The sequence below is a fragment of the Nannospalax galili genome, unplaced genomic scaffold (genome assembly GCF_000622305.1).
Source record: "Nannospalax galili isolate Female #2095 unplaced genomic scaffold, S.galili_v1.0 scaffold252, whole genome shotgun sequence".
Classification (NCBI taxonomy): domain Eukaryota; kingdom Metazoa; phylum Chordata; class Mammalia; order Rodentia; family Spalacidae; genus Nannospalax; species Nannospalax galili.
In genome coordinates this window covers 6,043,679-6,066,715 of record NW_008333886.1, presented here as the reverse complement: position 1 = coordinate 6,066,715, position 23,037 = coordinate 6,043,679, and the positions used below count along the sequence as shown (strand labels likewise).

Sequence of the window (23,037 nt, the reverse complement as noted above, 5' to 3'; positions counted from 1 at the left end):
AATGTCCAAGCTGAAGAATATATTTGAAATAGTAAAGTATTGAGAAAATGTGGAAATGGGTTTTGTCTTACCCAACACAAAAATAAGACTCACTTTCATGGCATTGATTTAAAAAAATAAATAAATAAAATAAAATTTTAAAAAATACAGTTAAAAAGGAAGAGAAAAGAAAGGAGGGAGGAAAGGAGAGAGCCGGAGAAACGGGAGGCTGAAATTTGCCGGGTTTGTCTTCCTGTGCTCCGTTCTCTTGCGTTCTTGGACCTTGATAGATCTTAAATTTTTTTCTTTTCATCATAAAAGCCACCCTCCCTGCCATCTCTCAGTGTACAGGACAGAACTGTCAATCACAGATCATAGGCCCGCCCTCACTCTCCTCTAAAGTGGAACCCTGCTCCCCCACCTGATTCCTCAGCCTGAGGAACCATTGTGCTCTGTGGCTCTGCACCTTTGACTTCTTAAGGCGCCTCCTACAGTGGAATTCGCTTTATTATGACAGATTTACTTCACTTACCACAGTGCCCTTGGGAATCAATCACCCACGTGGTGGTGTATGTGAGGGCTTCCTTCTTTTTCAAGACTGAGCAATATTCCTCTCTGTATTTGGTCCCGGTCTTACCCAATCATTCACCTGCCAATGGTCATTTAGGCTGCTTCTATCTCTTGACTATTGCCAATCACTCTCTTTGTATCATTTTAAACTCAGTTGGAAATCGTCAACTGTTCTATCCTGCCCACATTGTTGCTTGGCTCTCGTTTTTTAGTGTTTAGAGAATTTGGAGAAGATGTTTACATCATCTCAATTACGTTTGCTCTGGTGATTTCTTACTCAGTGTAGACGACACTGAGAAGATCTGTGTAGGAAGTAGCAGAAATTTGACTAATGGATGTCATGCGTGTCATTGCAGGGAGAATCTGCTCCAGCGGACAAACCGTGTAAGCCAGACGCAGCCACGGCCACCTACTCATCCAATGTTTCAGGCTCCCAGGAGGTATTGTACATCAACGGCAATGGGACCTACAGTTACCATAGTTACCGAGGGCTAGGAGGCAGCCTGCTAAACCTGAATGATTCTTCTAGTAGTGGTGAGTCTCTACAGTAGATTTCTTTCCATGCATCCGTTTGGAGCTGATAAAGTTTCTACAGTGAAAGAAGCAAATGGATAGATTGCATAATCACTAGTCAATGCGGGTGGGATAAAAGCCAGCTATTTGAAAGGCCAGCGTTTGTTGCCCTGGCAGGTATTTCCCTTTGTGTCACTGTTTCTGAGAGTAGCAGTGATATTGTGTAATTGAATTATTATTACTGTTTAATGCTAGAAAAGAATATTTCACGTAGAGATGTAGCAAACTTTTTCCAAATAGTGATATATTCTGACTCTGTCTATAGAGTACAGTTGTCAAGAACACTAAAATTCTTTCTTAATGCTCATGGAGGTTTTTTATTTGAAGAATTTGAAATGAAGTAACAGGAACTTTGCAGAACATACAAGATGTTGACTAAGAACATACAAAATTCAGCAACAGATGGAAGCAAGCCATGTGACCCCAGCCAACAGCTTGTCAACAACAGTGATGCTGCTCTGTCAGTAGAGAGCTAGGCCCTAGAGCCAACTCTCACTTGTTCCGGCTTGGTACATCTTTAGGAATTTCTTGAGGTTGTGTGTCAGAACGTTTCAAATGAGTCAGATTTAAATGCTTAAAATAATCATTAATTCATTCAGAATGAATGAATTCAATCATCATTAATAATTCAAATCTTAGGAAAAAAGTATATATTGATGAAATTTTATGTCTGGACTACAAAACAACTTCTATAATTATATTTAAGTTGAAGTAAAATTAAGTTATATTGCATACACACACACTTTGCAAAACAACTTCATAAATACAAAGATAAATGACAAACTGGGAAATTATTAGCTCTTTATACTACAAAAGGCTAATATGTCAACATGTAAGTTTTTTAAAAGTAAAGAAAGAATGTACTTGGACTCATATGATAACACAGTGAGGGGTGGGGTATAGCTCAGTCGGTAGAGTGCGTGGTTAGCATGCGTAGGGCCTTTCAGTTCTAAACACCAGAAAGAAAAAGGCAAGAGATATACAGATACAATTTCTAGAAATGGCAAGGCCATTTTCTTTGGGGGTGTGGCTACTGCTGAGGTACACAGACCCCTTTAAACAGCCCTGAGGAAGCTCACTGGGTCACACGTCCCCAAGAGAGGGAGGGAGCTAAGGGGAGAGTGGGAGGGACCAGAGAGAGTAATGGAGGGTCTGAACATGATTAAATACATTATGTGCATATATGAAAAAATCATAATGAACCCAGTATCATGTATAATTGTTACATACTAGTAAAAACGTTGAAACCTTTTACAAGGCAATGAAAGTGTCCCTTAAACACAGTGATGATGCGCTTCTAATGAGAGAAATGCAGACACTACCCATAGGATTAGTACAAGCTGAGAAATCAAAGGAACAGGACACACATTGCTACATCTGTGAAGAGACAGGAGCTGTCCTGTACTGCTTGCAGAAATGGAAAATATTGGAGTGTATCTGACAATAACTACAAAATATAGTATACACTGACCACGTGACCCAGCAAACTGCTTAAAAGGCTCCCTAAAAAGGGAAAGGAAAGTGACAGGAATGAGCTTTTCTTAATGAGTTATTGGCATGGCCGTGGCAGCAGGAAGTTTTCCAAGTGGTTTCAAAATAATGACTCCCCAAGAACATAAGCAGGTGCTAATACCTGAATTATGATCAATAATCACCTTATAATCTGAGACCATTGCCCATGAACAGGTAAATCTTCCTGCCTTCAACCTATTCTCCAAAGAGAAAGCAAAACTGTCATTTAAACAAAGCAGGTAAATCTGATACGATCAGATCACTTCACCACTTAATTCCCTTCTCTGTTCCTTGAGCTGCTCTTAAGGGAGGAGCAGCCTCACTCTTCAGCCTCAAGGTTCGTGTTGTCAAGGTTTCCTTTGCCTGATTTTTCCTGTCTTACTTCATTTATTGCTAATCCTTTAAATCTATTACATAGGACTCCCAAGTATAGTCCTATACCCTCAGAGAATCCTGGATTTATCCTATATTACCTGTACCACAGTGAACGTACATGTACACGTACATACACATACACACACACACACACATACACACACACAGAATCGTGCTGTCACATACCCACTCCTCAATCATTGATGACGCTTAAAAGCCACATCAGAATTTTAACATGGATACCAAATATGAAGCCCTGTAAGTGGTTGGAAGGCAAGTATTATAAACTGACATTCTGCGGGTGCATATGGTTATATTACTTTTAGACTTACAGATTTACTTTGCTTAGAAGTCCTTTAACCCCCACAAGAAAATCCTTCACTGTCATAGAAGGTCAGAGCCTGAAGGAGCTGGGGTACTGTCCTAGCAACCTCTTTGCCTTTTAAAGGCTAGGAAATAAGAAGCAGACATGGTTACCAGGTGCTCAAGGTGAAAAGTGGCCTGGTGAGCCATTCGGTTCATACATCCTTAGCTTTTGCATTAGGAGACTTGAAGATCACGTGAGGACATCACAAAGAGTAACTTCCCACACTGCGGACCACTTGTGTGCCGCTAGGAGGAACCACAAGTAATGGGCCAACCTGTGTGGTGTGCAATTAAAAATGATGTAACCTTCTTTGAGCTGTGGCTTCGGGCTGAGTGTAACAGCAGCAACAACAAAGCAGCTAAAAACTAATCTTGATAGGTAGCACCTTCACACTGAAACCAAAGAGAAATGTGCAGATGTCGAGTCACACAGCAGGGGCCAGGAAAATGACTAACTCCATTTTTTAAAGGAGCTGAAGGAACTGGAGAGGTGGCTTAGCAGTTAAGAGCACTGACTGCTCTTGTAGAGGACCCGGGTTCGATTCCCAGCATCCACATGACAGCTAACAAGTGTCCCTAACTCCAATTCCAGGGGATCTGACACCCTCTTTTGACTTCCATGGGCATTGCACAATGCAGTGCACTTACATACATGGAGGCAATACACTCATATACATAAAAGAAAAATAATAAAATATCTTTTTAAAAAACAAAGTAAGAAGAGAAAAGGGAGGAAGATTCCAGTCAGTTTATCAATTCATATGTCTACAGCAGTTGTAGAGTTTTACAAATTCCTTTTTCATTTTGAATAGAATAACAATTGGGAAGCCTGGTCTACACTGGAGACTTCACAGCAAGGAAAGATTCTGTCGACTAATAGTGCCAAAGAGCCCTTCAAATCTTTCATTAGCCAACCATCATTTGTTTAGAGCTGGCAAGGGCCTGTACCCAACAATCCAAATTTTCAAGTTGGAGTATTATCAAAATGACAGCAGTTATAATTTGTATAAAGAATGTACTCAAATTATCTGACTGAAAGGAGAAGCAGAGCATCCAGTCATCCTGTCATTATCCCTTCCGTTGACAGGGGCCTCTCCGCCAGAAAGCTCACATTGTGCTGTCTGTAGAAGCCCATTGTGGCTCGCTACAGTCTCTCTTTGGATCTCCGAAGTCCAAATTACGTACACAAAGCACCACTTTAACTTCAGCTTTTTCCTCTCCCCAAACTCCACAGGGCGGACTTTTCGATCTGTTTCTCAGCTCTGATGTGAACTGGGCTGATACACAGATTGAAATCTAACAAGGCCAAATCATGATAATAATGGGACTCAATAACTAACATTTGGATGCTGACATTTAATCCACATCTGCTGTTTTCTTTGCTCCTCATAAGCCCTCGGGATTGCTGCTTTAAAGGGTCTTTTGATCAAGGTCTGTCATGAGTCTAGGACAAGGTGGCTTGGCCTCAGGACTCACCATCACACTGGAGCTGGTCACAGTGTCATGACTGAGTTTGTATGCGGAATAATGAGCCTGAAACCTCATTTCTCAGGTGACATTTTCACATATGTGGCCTTAACCATTGGGCCATCACAGGCACTGCCATGTGAAGCTTTAAAAGGGCCATTTCTATTCACCGGGTGTCTTCACGGCTCTCTTTTGGTTCGCCCTCCATTCACAGCCAACTCCCCCACCAGGTGGTTGAAACTGTTTGGTTATCACTGACTACTTATTGTCAAGCTAAAGTGGCGTTTTGCCCTCATTTCACTGGATTTTGTGGGCATATTTGAATCTCCTGATCATGAGGGCCTTGAAATAGCAACAGTCTTGACCCCAGAACAGCACATTTCCATTGCCTTGGGCTCACACAGCACCCTTCCCCTGTGGCCTTCCAGGATTTATTTATATCCTTTCCACTTGCTCCCTTCCAAGCTGCAATGTCCCTACCATCCTCCACCCCCCCCGTCCCTTTAAGCCTCTTGTTCTGTACCCTGCCCAAGGGATTGCTCATTAGCTGTTAGCAAAATACTTCCAAATCTGCTTATCCAGCCCAAGCTTTCCCCCTGAATTTCAGATTTTTTTATCCACTTGTCTACAGGATACCTTGATCTAGATATCCCAAGAGATCTTACATTTAAAAACACGAAAAGTGATTTCTGCCGCCCATTTTAGAGCGTCTCTGGGTACACACACCTGGCTTGTAGCTGATTCTTGTCAACTATTAGGCTCTGAGATACCTTTCCTCCTTGCCGCTGGGTAACACTTCCTGGATCAGATTCTTCCTCTATGATCTCATAGTGCCCTGTAAAGACTTCTCATGTCTTCACCCAGCTGTTATGTGCATGTTCAACATAGAGTACGCATTGTTGAAGACACACATGGTGACTTTCTTCTACCTTCCTTATGACAGTGTCAGTAGATATCTGGCTCATATGAGGACTCGCTATGTAGAACAATTTTTTCAAGTGAAATACTGTACTTTTTTGTCTTGTCTACATCTTGTTAATAAAGTTGAAGCTGTCCTTTATTCTGTGTGTGTGTGTGTGTGTGTGTGTGTCTGTGTCTGTGTGTACACATGTGCGTATGCCTGAGTATAAGCATGTTGGTGTGGGAGGTACATGCATGTTCAGGGGAGACAGATGACAACTGTGGACGTCATTCTTCAGGTTTTTCCCATCTTTTAAAAACACATTTGAGATATTATCTCTCACTGACCTGAAACTTAGTAGTCTATTTAAGTAGACTATTCTAGCTGGCCAGTGAACCCCTGGGATCTAACTCTTTGCCTCCCAAGACCTGGAATTGCCTGCACACTCTACCATACCTGGCATTTTTCTCATGAGTTCTGTGTGTCTAACTCAGGTTCCCATGCATAGAAGACAAGCGGTTTTACTGACTGAGTCATCCCACAGCCCTGAGGAGATCTTAATGTCTGATCTCTTTTTTCTGATACTCTGACAAGTACAATATTGAAGGAAAAGAAACATTTCATTTCAAACATTTCAGAGAAATATTTTGAAATGCATGAATTCTGCTTTAAAATCTATTCAGCTTTTAAGCCTATGATTCAGAAAAGGAATGATTACTGTGACTATCCAGGACCTGGGATGGAATGCACCTTCCCCCTTTATCTCATACTCTTAATAAATCATGATGGCTTGTCAGTCACATGCAAAGAAGTCATGCAATGTGGATGTGTGGGTAGGGGACCCTCACAGCACTCCAGCCCAGCTGGGTGTTTCTGCTGTGTGAGAATTACATGGGTTCTGTAACATAAAGCTTGGTAGATAATGATTTTACAGAGTGAAGCCTGAAAGTGATTCACAGAAGTCAAGTAGCCCCCGACAGTGAATCAGTAAACCTTTCATACAATGGGAAGATCTACATGATAACAGATCATGTGAAGAAAGGTGACTGTGATCTCACTGTAGGAAGTCCAGGTAATTGGGGTTGCACAGTTATTATAACTCAATAGACTTTTCAGTTGAAATAGAGTGTGATGTCAAAACATCTGCAGCAAAGTGAACCTTTATTTATAAAAAAAAATAATAATCAGGAGCTGGGGTGCTGACTGAGTTGGTAAAGAGCCTTCCACATAAGCATGAGGATCTGAGTTTGAACCCCAGCACCCATACAAAACACCAGAGTTGCTGCAATCTCAACACTAGGTAGGCAGAGATAAGAAGACCCTGGGGCTTGTTGGGCAGCTATTCTAGCAGAAACGGAGACTCAGATTGGTGAGAAACCCTGTCTCAAACAATAAGTAGAGAGAGACATAGAAAGACACCTGACATCAATCTCTGGCCTTCACATGTATTGACACACATATGGATGTACACTCTGACACCTACACACAAAAGAAAATTGCTGTATTATAGAGAGTTAGATTTTTTTCAGTACCATGTTCAACTTGTTGCAGCTAGGTTGTATACTTTTTTATAGTTTTAATTTATCACTTTACTTATTATTTTGGTTTTTGAGCTTGGATCTCGTGTGGCACAGACTGGCTGCATACTTACTACACCGCCCAGAGAGGCCTTGCACCCCGTCCTCCCACCTCTGTCTTCCAGGTGCTGATATTTCAGGTTCTATCACACCCAGCCACCTGTCTACTTTGGGGAACCTCTTTTTCTCCAATGTGTGCTTTGACAACTTAATCACTGCATTTTCCTAATTTTGTATTATATGTATGTACGTCCATGTCTGTGTCTCTGTGTAGATATGTGCACAAGAGTACAGGTGCCCACCGAGGCTGTAGGCATAGAATCCAGCTGGAGCTAGTTATAGGCAGTTGTGAGCAGCCTGATGTGAATGCTGGAAACTGGACTTGGGTTCTGTGCAAGAGTAGTACACACTTTTTTCTTAAGTTTTAAATTTTTATATCTTGGAGACTATCATACATGATTATTTTCTAAGTCCCCCAGCACCTCCTCCCATGTCCCCCATGCCCTCTCAATTTTTGTCTTTTGTTATTATTGTTACATAGACATATATACATTAGTAAATACACATATATGTATACACATATATAATACACTTGGTCCATTTAGTGGTGCTTGTGTGTGCTTAAATTTGGGACCATTCATTTGGGATTAGATAGGTTCTCAGGGAGCTAGTTTCTGGAGAAAATGGATTTTCCCTCCCTCGGCATGTATTAATTTCCTGTAGCTCTTCATCTTGAGGTGGAACCCTGTGGCATTTCCCCCATCCACCTTGGTATGTCAACTGGTTTTGTCATTATGTGGATTGTGTTAGGCTACAATACTGTCGAGATTTCACTGAGGCAGGTTACCCATCATGTCTAGAACACATTAACTAACAGCAGGTGTCTCTCTGGCTCTTTCACTCTTTCTGCCCCTTCTTCCAGGAGGTTCTCTGAGCCTTGGGTGTAGAGGTTGCATTGCAGATGTGTCACCGGGATGGACACTCACAGCTACTTGTTCTCTGCATCTGACCATACGTGGAACTTTGTAATAGTCTCCATCTACTGCAAAAAGAAGGTTCTTTGATGAGTGGTGAGAAGTAACTTGTCTGAAAATATAAGGATATGTATTTAGAATACAGCAAGAATTGTATTGATCTGGGGATGTGACAGTAGTAGGTTTTTCTCTAGGATCTATGATCTCTCCAGCCATGTATACTTGGCTATGTTTACAGTACCACACATGATTTCTCTCCCATTGAGTGAGCCTTAAATCCAATTAAATTTAGCTCCCGATTACCCCAAAGATAAGAATGCCACTACTGTGCCAATAGAGATGGTTTGCTGGGCTGGTCATTATTGTGGTTCACAGGCTCTTCACAGCTGGGTAGGAACATTGATAGGTTTTTCTCCCTTGGCACCTTACATAGTATCTTCTGTTACCATGAGAGCCAGTCTTCAGGGAGGAGGCTGCCATACCAGTTCCAGGTGGATTACTCCAAGTCCTTTGTCCTAAGTAGATTTTGTCTTCAGCACTAGAGTCTTACCTTCAAGTTCTGGGAGTCAATCAAGGGCTGCAGCAATAGCCTGTAGTATTTTGGGAGTCTTTTGAAGTACTCTAAGAATGCAAAGGGAGCTTTCCCATGTCCGGCACTGTGATTTTTGTTATACAGCCTTCAGCTATACACATGCACTCACTCACATTTATATTATATGTGCATTTTTCAGTAGGCTTTTTAAATACGACATTTCCCTCTGATTTGTCATACTACTTAAGCATTATTTAGCTCTTTCCTCTCTCTGTTCTGTGTAGCCCTCCCTCCTCCCACCACGATTAAAGTAGCCCCCTCACCAGTTCCCCGTTGATGCCTCCTGTTTCCTACTATACCCCTCTTTTGAGTTCTGTCCTGCTCTTTCCCTACTTGGTTCCTTTCCATTTTCCTGACTCCTACAGTCACATCAGGATGCATACTCACATCTAAGTGTTTGGGTTAAGAGCCACAGGTGAGAGAGAACATGCTGTAATATGGTGAGCTAGCCTAGACTCAGGAAAACAAGCGACACAGTGTGCACTCCTGCTGAGCTGTCTCTCCAGCCCCACGTTTTCCTACTTTTCAGTCTCTCATTTGTATCTTTATTGTATTTTCTCTCTTTCAAATATAGTTTTATCTAGATCTGTGAAATCCAATATGACAGCCTCTTGTCACATGTGACTACTGAATGGGAAATGCATTAAAATGAAAGAAAGTTCAAAATCTAGATCTCCCATTATAATAAGAGCCATTTCAAGTGTTCAATAGCCAAAGCTGAGCAGCCAATACATTGAATAGAACGAGGGAGCAGTACCATCATCCCAGATAGCTATTAAAAGTACTGATTCACACAATTAGATTAGCACTGTGTGCTTTTATTGTTATGGAAATCTTTCCTCCATTGAGTCATACCCTTTGACTTTGACTATGTGTGTATCATTCATTTTTCAGTGAAATAAATTAGTTAAGGTGGAGAGAATTTAGAAATCTCAGTGTTGAGTCACAGGAAGTTATTTTTTAGTGACTGGAGAGATGGCTTTGCTGGTAAGATGCATGCTGGTGTAAGCATGAAGACCTGAGTTCAGATCCCCAGAACTCGAGTAAAAATCTGGCCACACCTGGGTATGGTGAGGCCCAGAACTTGGGAGGCAGAGGCAGGTGGATCTCTGTAAGATTGAGGCCAGTCTGGTCCACATAGCAAGTTCTGGGCCAGCTGGGGCTACAGGGAGACCCTGTCTCAAAAACAAAATATAAAACAACACACAAAAGTACTAGATCAGATATTAAAAAGCACTTGCTGCTCTTGCAGGGGACCCAGGTTCAGTTCCCAGAACCCCCATGACAGCTAACAACCATCTATAATTCCAGTTCCAGAGAATCAGTTTCCCTCTTGTGGCCTCTATGGGCATTGTGTACATGTGGTGCACTTACATACATGCAGGCAAAATACTCACACATACAAATAATTAAAAAAAAAAAAAGCTTGTCTGGGCACAGTTGCATGTGCCTATAACTCCAGCACTGGGGGAGGGGATGCAGATACCAGAGGCTCCTTGCACTCATTGTCCAGTCAGTCTAGCCAAATTGATGAACTTCAGGTTTTATAAAAGACCATGTCTCAAGAAATATGGAGGGCAATTGAGGAAAAACACCCAATATCAACTTCTGGCCTCTGAAGTGCACACACACACACACACACACACACACACGAGCATACACCTGCATGCACACATGCACATACCTCACTAAAATATATATACTTCACATACATATATAACACCAAACACACAAAGAAAGAAAGAAAGAAAGAAAGAAAGAAAGAAAGAAAGAAAGAAAGAGGGATGATGAGGAGAAGGAGGGAGAGAAGGAAGGAAAGAGAGAGGGGAGAGAGAGAGAGAGAGAGAGAGAGAGAGAGAGGGAGAGAGAGAACTATGGTTTTCAGGCACCTGGGAGTTGTGAGTCTAGCTATTGCCAATGAAATAGTAACTCTGAGAGCAGTTAATTCCTAATGTATAATATAGGTGATTTTTTTGGAATAGACTGAGATTACTTCAAAATTAGGAAACTAAAAGCAAAACAAATGTTAAAAGAATTAAGTCACGGCACATTTGACGTCATATTTAGCAGAAGTGAGTCCTGAGCTAAGATACTTGATATATGACCCCATTCATTCTGTTTCCTGCATGGAGTACATGCGAGTATAATAATGGAGTATAGCAATCACATGGCATTCAGTCGACATTGAATGACTTAGATGCATATATGGAGACACCTAGGGGCTCAGAGAGATGATGCTTATTTTTAAATTTTAATGATTGAATACGATGTCAATCATTTGCTAGAAAATTGTTAGGAAAATTATATGAATTATCTGCAGAATCCAGTGAAGATTCTTTCAGTTTACCTGGAGCCTTCCCACCTTTCACACACCCTCAGAGATGAGCTCTAACATGGGAGGTGAGTGGCCTGTGCTTCCCCTGACCACCTAGCCGCTAATTGGGTTTACAGGTGAACGCTAAGCAGAATCTTTCTGCAGCTGCTTCCTCAGAGTCTGCCCTCTACTGTCTGCTGAAATTGATTTTTGTGTGCTCTCAGTGTCCTCTTGAGGATTCTGTGCTGTGCCTATGCACCGAAGGGAAGTAATGAAAAGACAGGTTAGTGCTCGGAGACCTCCTTTCTTGAGCCTGCTGGTAAACTCTTCAGGGATTTCTTAGGTGACAGGAGCTCATTAAGTTGTGGACTGTTTTCCTTGCACAGCCCCCTTTGCATGTTGACACATCCCCTGGGGATCTACTTGAACAAACCAGTTCAATTTCAGTGCCCTTGCTAGCCTCTGCTACCTGGAAGGAGCTCTCCTGAGGAGTTCAGAGTGCTCTGCTGTTCTAGGAAGTCAGTACTATGACCTCCGACAGAAAGGTAGAATTATCCATTGCTCACACGTCCTCTTCTGCAGTTGGGACTGCTGGACCTCCTAGCACAGGTCCAAAGCTGCTTCCTTCCACCAGCTAGACATCTTGGTCTGCTGCTTGACTCACTCCAAGATGATGCCACACTCGTACCTTACTTTTACCTTTAACTTAAACTTTTTCAAATTTTAAACATTATTTACAGTGCTCATATTCCTTTGTTATTTCAAAGCATAAGGTGATTTATATGACATTTTGCTCTTGACTGACATGCAAAGCTTTTTCGGGAATCTTGTCTTCAATCTATCCGTAGTGACCAGAACAAATGGAAATAAATATGCAGCTGAGTGTAAGTCCACACTGTTAGCTTTGTTTTCCTGAGGTGTTTTGTGGTCCATGTATTGGAATTCAGAATTAAGAAATGATTGGAAAATTAAATTTGTAGCAAATAACATTCTCACCAGTATCTAGGTGCTCACAGGGAGTAACAAATTATTTCAAACATTTTAAATACATCAGGAAATAGAATTCTCATGAGTGATCTGGTTTCTTCTAAAGTAACATGAGTACTGCTCTGGTTTTGGTTTTTGTTTTTTCTTTCTTTGTGGTTTCTATTTCTGGCACTGTGACACTCTTTATTTTCCATTGAGATAATATTAAATGGATGATTAACTTTTATTATCACCTTGTTCCTAAAAACATATTCATGAACACAGTTTCTCCAAAATGGTAAGGAAGCTAATCCTATGTTTATTTTCAATGTAGACACATTTTATTAATTTATAATAACCTTGTTCTCTGTGAACCACACTCTCTTCTAGCACTGTTAGATGATCATCTGATCCCATGACTTTTATTTCTTATGAAATGTTAATTGGCTTCTAAGCCATCCATGACTTTTATTTCTTATGAAATATTAATTGGCTTCTAAGCCATTTAATAACGAAGGAGAAAGAAATGGGAAAAGAACACTAACCATAATGGAAATCTATCAAGTCTGTCTTCAGTCACATGCAAGAAAATACTTTGTCCAGGTCCATAAAAATGAATCCACTTCACTTTTACATCTCTTGATGTTTGATGAAGGAAAGTAAATATTTAATAAGAAACCAGGGAGAGAAGGCAAGTTTATACACTCTTGCTCCAAAAACCCTCTTAAAATTTTATGTCTTAAATCTTTATTTTGTACTTTAAGCTGTGTTGACAAATGGGATAAAAGGAGAAGCTCAGGGCTGGAGAGATAGCTCAGCATGTGGTACATGTGCAATCTCAGCATTCCTAGAAGAGGGAGACAGAATTCCAGGAAGCTCATGGGCAGCTTGCCTGGCAGACACTGCAGGGAAAAAGAGACCCTGTCTTAAACAGGTATCAGTGTGGGGGGGGGACCTACACCTGAAGTCCCCTGACCTCCACACATGCCCCCCTCCCAACAAACACATTCAAAAGGAGTTCCTTCTGCATAAATACCCTATTTTACATGAGTCCTGATTTCCTTCAGAGTTTTGGATAATTGTAAATTGAACGCAGATGTTATTTCTAAGTATACAGAAAAGCCAGACTCTCTAACCTTCATTTCAATTTGATGACTCAGTTTAATGACAGTCTATTTGCTAGACTTTCATTCTTCATTGTTTCTAAAAGTTAATATCTGTTTTCCTCTTCTAATCCTTAAATTATTCTAATTTAAAAGCAAAACGGATGTTCTAGAAGTAGCACCCTATTTTGCCTCCGCTACCAAGGCATCCGGAGTTACAGTGACCTTGGCCATATGCCATTTCAATGTCGACTTAAAATATGATTTGATGAAAAATTTTCAAGGCTTTCTTGTCAAAAACTAGAAAATCGGTAAAAGAAAAATATTCACCTAATTTAGTGTTTTAAAGCAGCAAGAGATGGTATAGAGGTTAAGACTGCATTCTGTTCTTGAGAAGATGCAAGTTCAGTTCCCAGCACCTATATAGGGTTGCTCATAACCACTTTCACACAAACTCAGAGGATCTGATGCTCTCTTCTGGTCTCTATAGGCACTATACTCACATGCATATAAACCCCCACACACACATACACACATATATATGTGCAACTAAGTATTATTATTTTTACATGTATATGTGCATTGATTGCCTGCATGTCTATAAGGACACCCATGTGCAATGCCTGCAGAGGTCAGACGAGGGTATTGAATCCTCTGAAACTGGAGTTATGGACAGTTATTAGCTGCCATGTGGGTGCTGGAAACTGAACCAGGGTCCAATGATCAAACTGAGAATCGCTGTTGAACTACTCTATGGTTTGTCACAGTAAGAAGTCAGGGCTCTATAAAATGCTGTTTAACCTTATCGCAGAGGTCACAGACAGTAAAAGTGTACAGAACTGAGGAGCAGGGATTAGTGAATGAACAGCAAATAGTTTAAATTTGCTATTTTGAATATTTCATATAAGAACAAAAATGCAAGATGTATAAATGAAAATTCCCTCTTTAATACATTTTTGCATTACCAGCTTAAAGAGGTGAGTTTAGATCAAAAAAGGAAATGAAGCACAAATAGCTCAAGACATTGGAGAAAAGTGATGAAATCCAGGAGAATATTTATTTAAATGTATGTAAATTGACATATTTAAAAATATATTCAGTATTACATACACATATATGCATTGTTTGAAACAAGGTCTCACCATGTAGGCAAAATTGCTCTTCTTCCTCCTGCCTCAGCCTCCAGACAGCTCGGATTGTGCATATGCGCCTCCAATACCAGCTTAAAAACTTAGAGTATTTTTTAACGGCTGCGCTATCCCTCCAGCCCATAACTTAGAATATTTTTAAATGCAGTTTCAGATTTACCTTATGAACCATTTAAGATTATTTTTTTAATGTGAACTATTTTCAATGTGCACAAGACTGATATTTACAGTCTTCCACTAAAATTCAGCATTAAGCAGTCAAAATGTCTTCTAGATTAGCTGAGATTCCATTATCTCAGCTGGAGACACATATTTGCCATGTAAATGCTGGCCGTGTTTGACCCTCAGTTACGCTGGGAAGGTAATTAAAGTTTGGGAATATGGCAACATGTCTCCGTAAATATGCTTCTTTCTGTCTTCAATAATGCCTTAAAAAACTCTCCGCCCCACTGTGCTAGAATTTTGCCTTTCCCATCTTCTTTGATATTCATTGGATATGTATCTCACAAACATGCTTAATACTTTGTAAGAACAAAACTCTATTCTTCAGTAACTTGGTGGTGATGAGTCCACATCTATTAAATAGAGTAGGAAAAATCTGATGATTTCAAGAGGAATGAAGTGCCATAAGTCAGTCAGGGGAGGCTTGGGTCAGCCTTAAATAAATGGAGTGAAAATGACTCCCATTTGCTTAAAGTACTGATAAGGTGCAGTTCCCAGGATGTATGCTACCTGACACTTCCTGAATCAACAGGCAAGTCCCCTCAATGTGGGTTGATCCTAGGTCTTATAGAGCCATAAAAATCATAGTTTTGCAAAGAATTGATAGCTACTTTGTGTGTGTGTCTCTGTGTGTGTGTGTGTGTGTTGCAAATAAGGCAATAATTGGCCTTAAGCAAGAGCTTTGTGGGCATTGAAGACAGCAAGTAATGATGAAAGAGATGGTTCATCAAAAAGTAACAGTTATCTGAGTCCTCCCAATATGCCTCAAAATTAATAATGAAATTTTTGCACAGTCAGAAAATGACATCCATGATTCTAGTCAGAACTTTTAAAACACTTCTCTCATAAACCAACAGATAGGGGAAAAAAGCACATATATGTAAAATTAAATTTAATGGTTGTATCAAGAAACTGATCTCCAGCTGCCTAATAATGCATATTATTCAAATATTGACCATATAATCAGATGACAACACCCAAGGAATCCTCACATGCTGGACAGCATTATGCTTAGAAATATTTATAATTAATAGAGGTGAAAACACAATATAATAAATGTGTGGAATGGAACTGAAGCAATATTTTGGCATATATTTACAAAGTAAAAATGTATAAACTAGTCATTTTGGAGTTATTTTTCCTTGTTCTGAAATTTTTATCGCATTTATTTATTTATATTGTGTGTGTGTGTGTGTGTGTGTGTGTGTGTGTGTGCATGCTATGGCATAGGTTTGGTGGTCATAGGACAGATTTGTGGAAGTAGGTTCTCTCCTTCCACCAGGTAGATCCCAGGGATCAAATTCAGGTTGTCAAGTTTGGAGGTTAGCACTTTACCTGCTGAGCCATGTCCCTAGCCCAGTTAGTTTTCTTTTGAATTAATATACAATCATTGTATTTATTTATAAAATATAGTATAGACAGTATGTAATTAGCAAATCAAGGTAATTAACATTCCTATCTCTATCATTTCCTTGAGATATTTAACATAATTACAAAGAGAGGAAATGCTAAGACAGTAAAAGAAAAAAGTATGAAAATTAATTTAATTTGGAAACAAGCAATTGAAAAGATGAACAAAATGAAAAAGAAAGCTTATTTATAAATGTAGTAAATTGTGTTTGACTGTAATAGATGGAGACATATATTTAAAATAAATGTTTTAAAATATATTAGCACTATGGCATGCATAGTGCTTGAAAGGATGTGGGAAGTAAGAGATGACCATTATCAACGGTCATTTAAAACACAGAATTGATTCCAAGTAGCTCGCTTTGCCTCTTGAGGACTTAAGATGCCTCTGCTCTGTCTCTGTTGCTTATGCAGTGCTTATTCGAGAGACAGATGAGTTTGAGAGACTGAAGAGCCAGCCAGTGTCTATTAAAGTAAGCATGCATCAACCATAGGAAGATTATTTTCAAATCTGAGAAATAACTCAGCAATCTAAAGTGGGATCAGTTAAGATGTGAGGAGCACAGCAAGCTATTTGGACAGATGTACAAAATGCGTTAAAATAGAAGACGGGCAGCCATTAATTGAGATGTCAGCAGAAGCACTGTGGAAAACATTCAGTTCTTTCCCATGTCATTGAAATCCTGGTGTCATCTTTAAACTTGTTATTCTTGTCAATTTAACCATCTTCTGTTCAGTGAAATTTATTCCAGAATTCAATCTGTGGATCTTGTGGGCTTGGGTGTAGGTTTGTGGCAGGTACATGTGGGTGTATGGGTGCGTTCAGGTGCATGTAGGTGTGTATGTGCAGCTGTGTAGGCCACAAGGCCTCAGGTGTTGTTCCTCAAGTCTGTCCACCTTTTCCTTGAGATAGTGTCTCACTAGCCTGGAACTCATTGAGTCCAGGGATCTACTTGTCTCCCCACCCCCACCCACAATGCTGGGATTTCAGGTGCCATCGCACCCAGGATTTTATGTGGGTGTTGGGGCTCTAAATTCGGGTCCTTCTGATCCTCTCTAAGGCAGGCGCTTGGCTAACTAAACCACCCCCTAGCCCCTCACTCTAATTTTAGCAGTTCAAAGTAGCTATCATAGTCTTTAATCACACAGTTCTCATTTCTAAAAACAAAGCAGAGCTGTGTCCCTGTGAAGCAATGCTGTCTACGGGTAATCAACACCAACGCAGGACTACAAAAATGAAGCTATTTAAAACAAGAACCCAAAGCTGAACCACAAATAGGAAGTAAACACTGAATCGATAATTCAATTTGAGAAATGAAAATGAAGATTTATGAATGTCCATTCTCTTTATTCTCTTTAAGTGTGAGAAATTTTATTGATTCAAGGATTTCATGCACTGAATTTTGATTGTATTCAGACCTCCCTCATCACCATCCTCACCCCCCTCCACCCCTACATCACCACTTCGTGTTCTCTGTTAGCAATTTAGTCCATCCATCCATCTTACTAACACATCTGCGCTGGGTGCCAGAGAAATCATACCTCATTAGCATGTCGGTGATCTGTAATCCTTACACTGGGGTGTGCCAAAGTAGGCCATTCCCTTTCTATTGTATGTGGGTTTTGGTCAGAAAATGTTCATATTTCTTAGAATGAGATTTTCAATCTTAATTTCTGTTTCTCTTACACACTGCTTAAGATTATCAAACAGGGATTTCTCTTTTTCCCTGCAGTTGAAAATGCTTGATTTTCCTGGTCAGTTAGTTGTTTACAGCCCTTGCATGCAAATTACACTTGGGCTGTTCCATCAGGACCCCAAGGCAGCTCATTCTGCCTGTGTGTGGGCAGGCTGAGAGGACTCTGAAACCTCTGCCCTCCAGTTATCTTCCCTCTTTCTTGCCAAGTCCTGAGTTCAGAATTTTGAGATCAATATACACATGCCTATGGTCAGGTAAATATTCCTTTTGCATGATAAGTTTCTGCATATTGTCCCTGGACTCAGTCAATCTCTTCGAAGCCTATGTTCCTCGGGCTCCCAAGCTGACTCCCCAGGGCATTGCCTCATACTACAGTCATGGTGAACATACATTTTTATTTAACCATGAAGAATTATAAATGCACATTTTCATCTAACATGTATGTATCATTTAAATATACCTTACACCTTAAAAAATTGAATCATAGGCCTATTTTGGTACATAGGTGTTAATTTTCTAGAAAAATTATGTTATTATGACATATCTTTAACTTTTAATTCAACGTTCAGAATGTTCATAAAAAATAAGCTGATATCATTTTGGCCAACATACAGGTACTTATTATGGTCTTAGCTTTGTGAGAATTCACCTTAGGTTTGAAACTGAAACTATTTTCCCTTTATGTATCTTTTGGTCATCATGATTAATTGACCCATGTTTTCTAGAACCATATTCTCAGTGACCTTGTTTCAAAAATACTTTCCTAGACTTTACTAAGTTCAACATCTTCATAAAATTCAGAATTTTACTTTTTTTTTTTTTCGGTCTTTTTGAGACAAGGTCTCCCTGTAGCCCCAGCTGACCTGGAACTCACTCTGTAAACCAGGCTGGCCTTGAACTCAGAGATCTGCCTGCCTCAGAGCCTCCTGAGCGCTGGGACTAAAGGCATGTGTGCCACCATGCCCAGCTCAGATTTTTCTTTTCTAATGGACATGTATTCTAATTATATGATAGTGTTGTTTTGAGTTAATTAAGCTAAAAAGAGTCCAGTATGGTGTTGACTGAGGTAGTGAATATGCATAAAGGGCAGTGTGAGCCATCCCTAGAAAATATCATACCTATTATATAATTTGTTTTCTTCTTTTTAAAAATGTTTATTATTTTTATTTTATGTGTATGAGTGTATTGCTTGCATGTATAAGTACACTGTGTCATACATTGTCCACAGAGATCAGAAGACGGTGCTGGATCCCCTGGAACTGGAGCTACAAACTGTTGTTAGCCACCATGTGGACTAGGATTTGAACTCAGGTCCTCTGTAAGAGCAGCCAGTGCTCTTAACCACTGGGCCATCTTTCCAACCCTTGTTTTCTTCTTTACCCACCCCTATAATGTTCACGATTTGAATAACAAACACTTACCAAAAAGACTTCCTTGAGTTTGGAGGAGTGAGGTGATTGTTGAAGGCACTTTTCCTTGGACAGTAGTTATCTTCCATTTATATATACTAATAAACACCTTTTAAAAAGTGTAAACCTTGGCTTGGTTTGGATTTTTAGAGTTTCAAGCCAAGGGTTTCCTGGTGACTCTTACTTGTAGTCGGAGCACTTGGGAGGTGGAGGTGGGAAGGTCAGGAGTTTAAGGCTACCCTTGGCTCTGTAGTAAGTTTGAGGCCAGCCTAAGCTACATGAGAATCTATCTCAGAAAAAGAAAACAAAACAAAACTAAAGCAACCACAAGAATCAAAAGACTTTTTTCAGAGAATTTCAGCCCAGAGGTATGCTCACAGGAACCCTAAGCTGTAGCACTATATGTCAGGCTCTCTCACCCCAAATTTAACTGGAATCCTTTTCAGTTCAACCTTTTCTCAATTTCAGTTCAGGATAGGGACCAGCAGCTTGCCTTCAAACAAAATCACCACAAAACAAAGGAAAATTAAACAGTGATAATCAGGCCCTAGCATTCCACACCTATGCCACTGGGAGGAAGGACCTTTCAGTTTCTTTCATCATCATGACATGAGAACTGTGCTTCTCACTGTAAAGAATTGAACAGTATTGAAAATGTGCTCATCTAGAGACCGGAACCCTTGTTACACATGATACTTATTAAAAGTCCACTCTGAACTTTTCAGGCAGAACAGACACTGTTAAGGTCTTCCTTGAGCACAGGTTCAGGGATTCCTTTTCACAAGTGTGACATCCTGCACCTCTCAGCTTGTCCTGTCGATAACTTGATTTTATAAATAGCAGAGCAAATGGAAGACGGCTCCTGCCTGAAAAGTCAAAGCTAGGCAAGGTTACTGCAGAACTGGAAACAAGCTATTCTCAGATGTCAGAGTTCTTGTGTGTTGGTCTTTTCTCCAAGCTAATTAAATTCCATGTGAAGCTCTGTCCGTCTCTTGAGACATCAGGGAAGACGGTGGAGGAGGTGGGTCTTGACCTGTCTCTATCACACCTCAAGGAGAACCAGCAAGAAAAAAAAAGCATCCTTTCAAGGAATGCCCTTGCCTGAGTACTCACTACTCACGTGTACTTGGAGTAAATCTGTTAAAATGTATTAAAACACTATCAAGTTACAGAATCACAGCAGTTTGGGGTCCAGACTTTTGTTATATGCTTAGCAAAACTTCAGTCAATGACTTTTAAATTAGCGCTCACTTCAAATGTCCTAATGAAAACAAATGCTTGATGGTACATGTGTTATAAAAGTAAATATGGAGTTGAATTTTAACAATCTAAGAATAATTACCATGAAGTAGCTCCTCAATGCTGTTCAAATTAAAGGATTTTGAAATAATTTTTCCTTATTTTTAAATATAAAATTATAAAATGTTGTTGAGGTAGAACTACATATTTGCTTTAAGTATATAGAAAAAACTGGAGATGTGTGAAGGCATTTTGTGCAAATACAAAAGAAATCTTAACCATAGGAGACCGTATTGCCAGCATCTAGTTTCTCTGCGGGGTTGCTGGCAATAGCCACATACTCACCATATTTCAAAAGCAAAGCACACTGAAGATGAACCCTGGGAAGTCGTTGAATCTCTTTTTCCCTCTTCCCAGTATGTCCACATAGAATAAATTTCCTTTTCTCAAAAAGAAAACAAAAAGGAAATTTCAATTGAGTGTATTGTGATTCTCATCACTTTGGTGGAAAATATCACCCTGAAGTGAAAGAAAATTACTTAAGTCCTTATTATACCACTTGAATGCTGTCCACGCTTATTTAATTTATTTTTTTAATTTTATGTCTACGAGTCTAATGCCTGCATGTAGGTAGGTGCACCTGTGCTGTGCAATGAAGTCCACAGAGGTCAGAAGAGGGCGTAGGATGCCCTGGAACTGGAGTTATAGGCAGTTGTGGGTGCTGGGAATCAAACCCAGGTCCTCTACAAGAGCAACCAGTGCTCTTAACTGCTGAGCCATTTCTCTAGCCCCCATTGTCCACATTTAAACACAGAAGTCCCTCAGCCCTCAGCTTCTTTCTAAGCCTCTCAAGAGTCATTAGCATCATGGACTAGAAAGTTGTCTTAGTTTTGTTTTCCGATCTCATGATAAAATGCACAGCCAAAATCAGCTTAGGAGAGAAAGGCTCACAGATCCAGGTCACAGTCCATTACTGAGGGAAGTTCAGGCAGCTGGTCACATCCACAGTCAGGAAGCACAGGTGAATGAGGGCATGTGGCCTGTAAACTCTCACCTTCTCCAACCCTTGTTGTCCACAGACATGCCAATGGGCCATCCTGATCTAGACCATCCTTCCTTGAGAATCTCTTCCCAGATGATTCTAGATTGTTTCAAGTTAACAATGCAAACTAACCATCTACGTAATGTCAAGCCCATCAGAATTTCAACATGGATAGGGGAGGGCTTATGAACTCCCACCCTTGGCTTTCTTTAGGAAAGTTGCCCCTGACAGGTTGCCCATGTCCAGTGGGTAGCCTTGTACCCATGCACATAGGAGCAGCATTGGACTCAGTGGGTTAAAAAAAATAATAAAAAGTTTTCTCTCTACCTCAGTCTGGTCCTCTTTGTTCCACGAGCCTTAGGTGTAGAAGTTCAACTGTAGATGGGTCCCCTAGAACTGGGCATCTCTCAGATGTACATTCTCTGTGTGTGAGGTTGTGGGGTTCTGGAGTAGCCTCCATCGGTTGCAAAAACAAGCTTCTTTGATGAGTGGTGTGCACTATACTTGTCTGTAAATATACGGATCCATATTTAGCATATGGTAAGAAATTTCATTTGCCTAGGGATATGACAGAGATAGGGTTTTCTTTAGGAACTATGACCTCTCTAGCCATGTGTATTTGGCTGTGTTTACAGTGCCACCTATGAGTTCATTCCTACTGAGAGGGCTTTAAGTCCAATTAGAGAGCTGTTGATTGCTCCCCAGATAACAGTGCCAATAATGCACCAAAAGAGGTAGTTTTCTGTGCCAGTCATTGTGGTTATTAGGCTTTAGGGCTGGGTTGGACCACTGATTGATTTTCTCCCTTAGCAGCTTGCATAGTATCCTCTAGAACTGTGACAGTTAGTCTTCAGGAAGCAGGCTTCCAGGTCAGTTCCTGCTCCACTGCTCAGAGTCCTATGTCTGAGGTATGTCCTGTCTTCAGCAGTAGGGTCTTATCTTGAGTTCTGGATAGGACTCCTATATAAATCTCACCTACACACGGCTCAGGGAACCATTGCTGAACAGGGGGAGGAAAGACTGTAAGAGCCAAGTTTGGTCCATGAACATAGGGAAACAGGCCTCTGGCCACTGGAAGCTTGTACATGTGAACTTGGAGCAAAGGTGGCGTCCAGCACAGAACCCATGCTGACTCAGTGGAGCAAGGGAAATGGATGTGGCCAGCCCTAGCTGGGAAGTGTTGGAGACTGATTACTACTGGGTGAGGGAGAGTGGACCCTCCTTAAGACCTCTAGATAGGCTGACTAGACGCCAGTGGATGAACTTGCACCAAAGGACATCGGGGTACAAATGATTGACTGGGTAGGACTTAACATGTATGGCAAAATGCATGAGATCCAGTGGGGTGGTGGGCATGGATGGGGAAGGGGGGTATAAATTTGATTAAGAACTGTTGTATGAAATGTACAAAATTTCAATAAAATTTTTTAAAGAAATAAAAAGGACAGGAAGCATGAAGTTGGGAGGGAAACCTTAGAGGGAATCTGGGTAGAATTGGAAGGCAGGGAGTAGGGTGTGTGTGTGTGTGTGTAGATAGATAGATAGATAGATAGATAGATAGATAGATAGATAGATAGATAGATATAGATATAGATAGATAT

General features: G+C 40.4%; 1 protein-coding gene across 3 annotated transcripts in view; it reads left to right on the top strand.

Moving 5' to 3' along the window:
- Window positions 1-23,037, top strand: part of LOC103730571 (nucleolar protein 4) — a 145,153-nt gene that overhangs the window by 120,224 nt on the left and 1,892 nt on the right. For all 3 annotated transcript variants that reach the window (XM_017797092.1, XM_008828850.2, XM_008828851.1), the window contains one exon: window positions 906-1,083. In XM_017797092.1, the coding sequence (XP_017652581.1) occupies window positions 906-1,083 (178 nt within the window). The remainder of the gene's footprint in view (window positions 1-905; window positions 1,084-23,037) is intronic.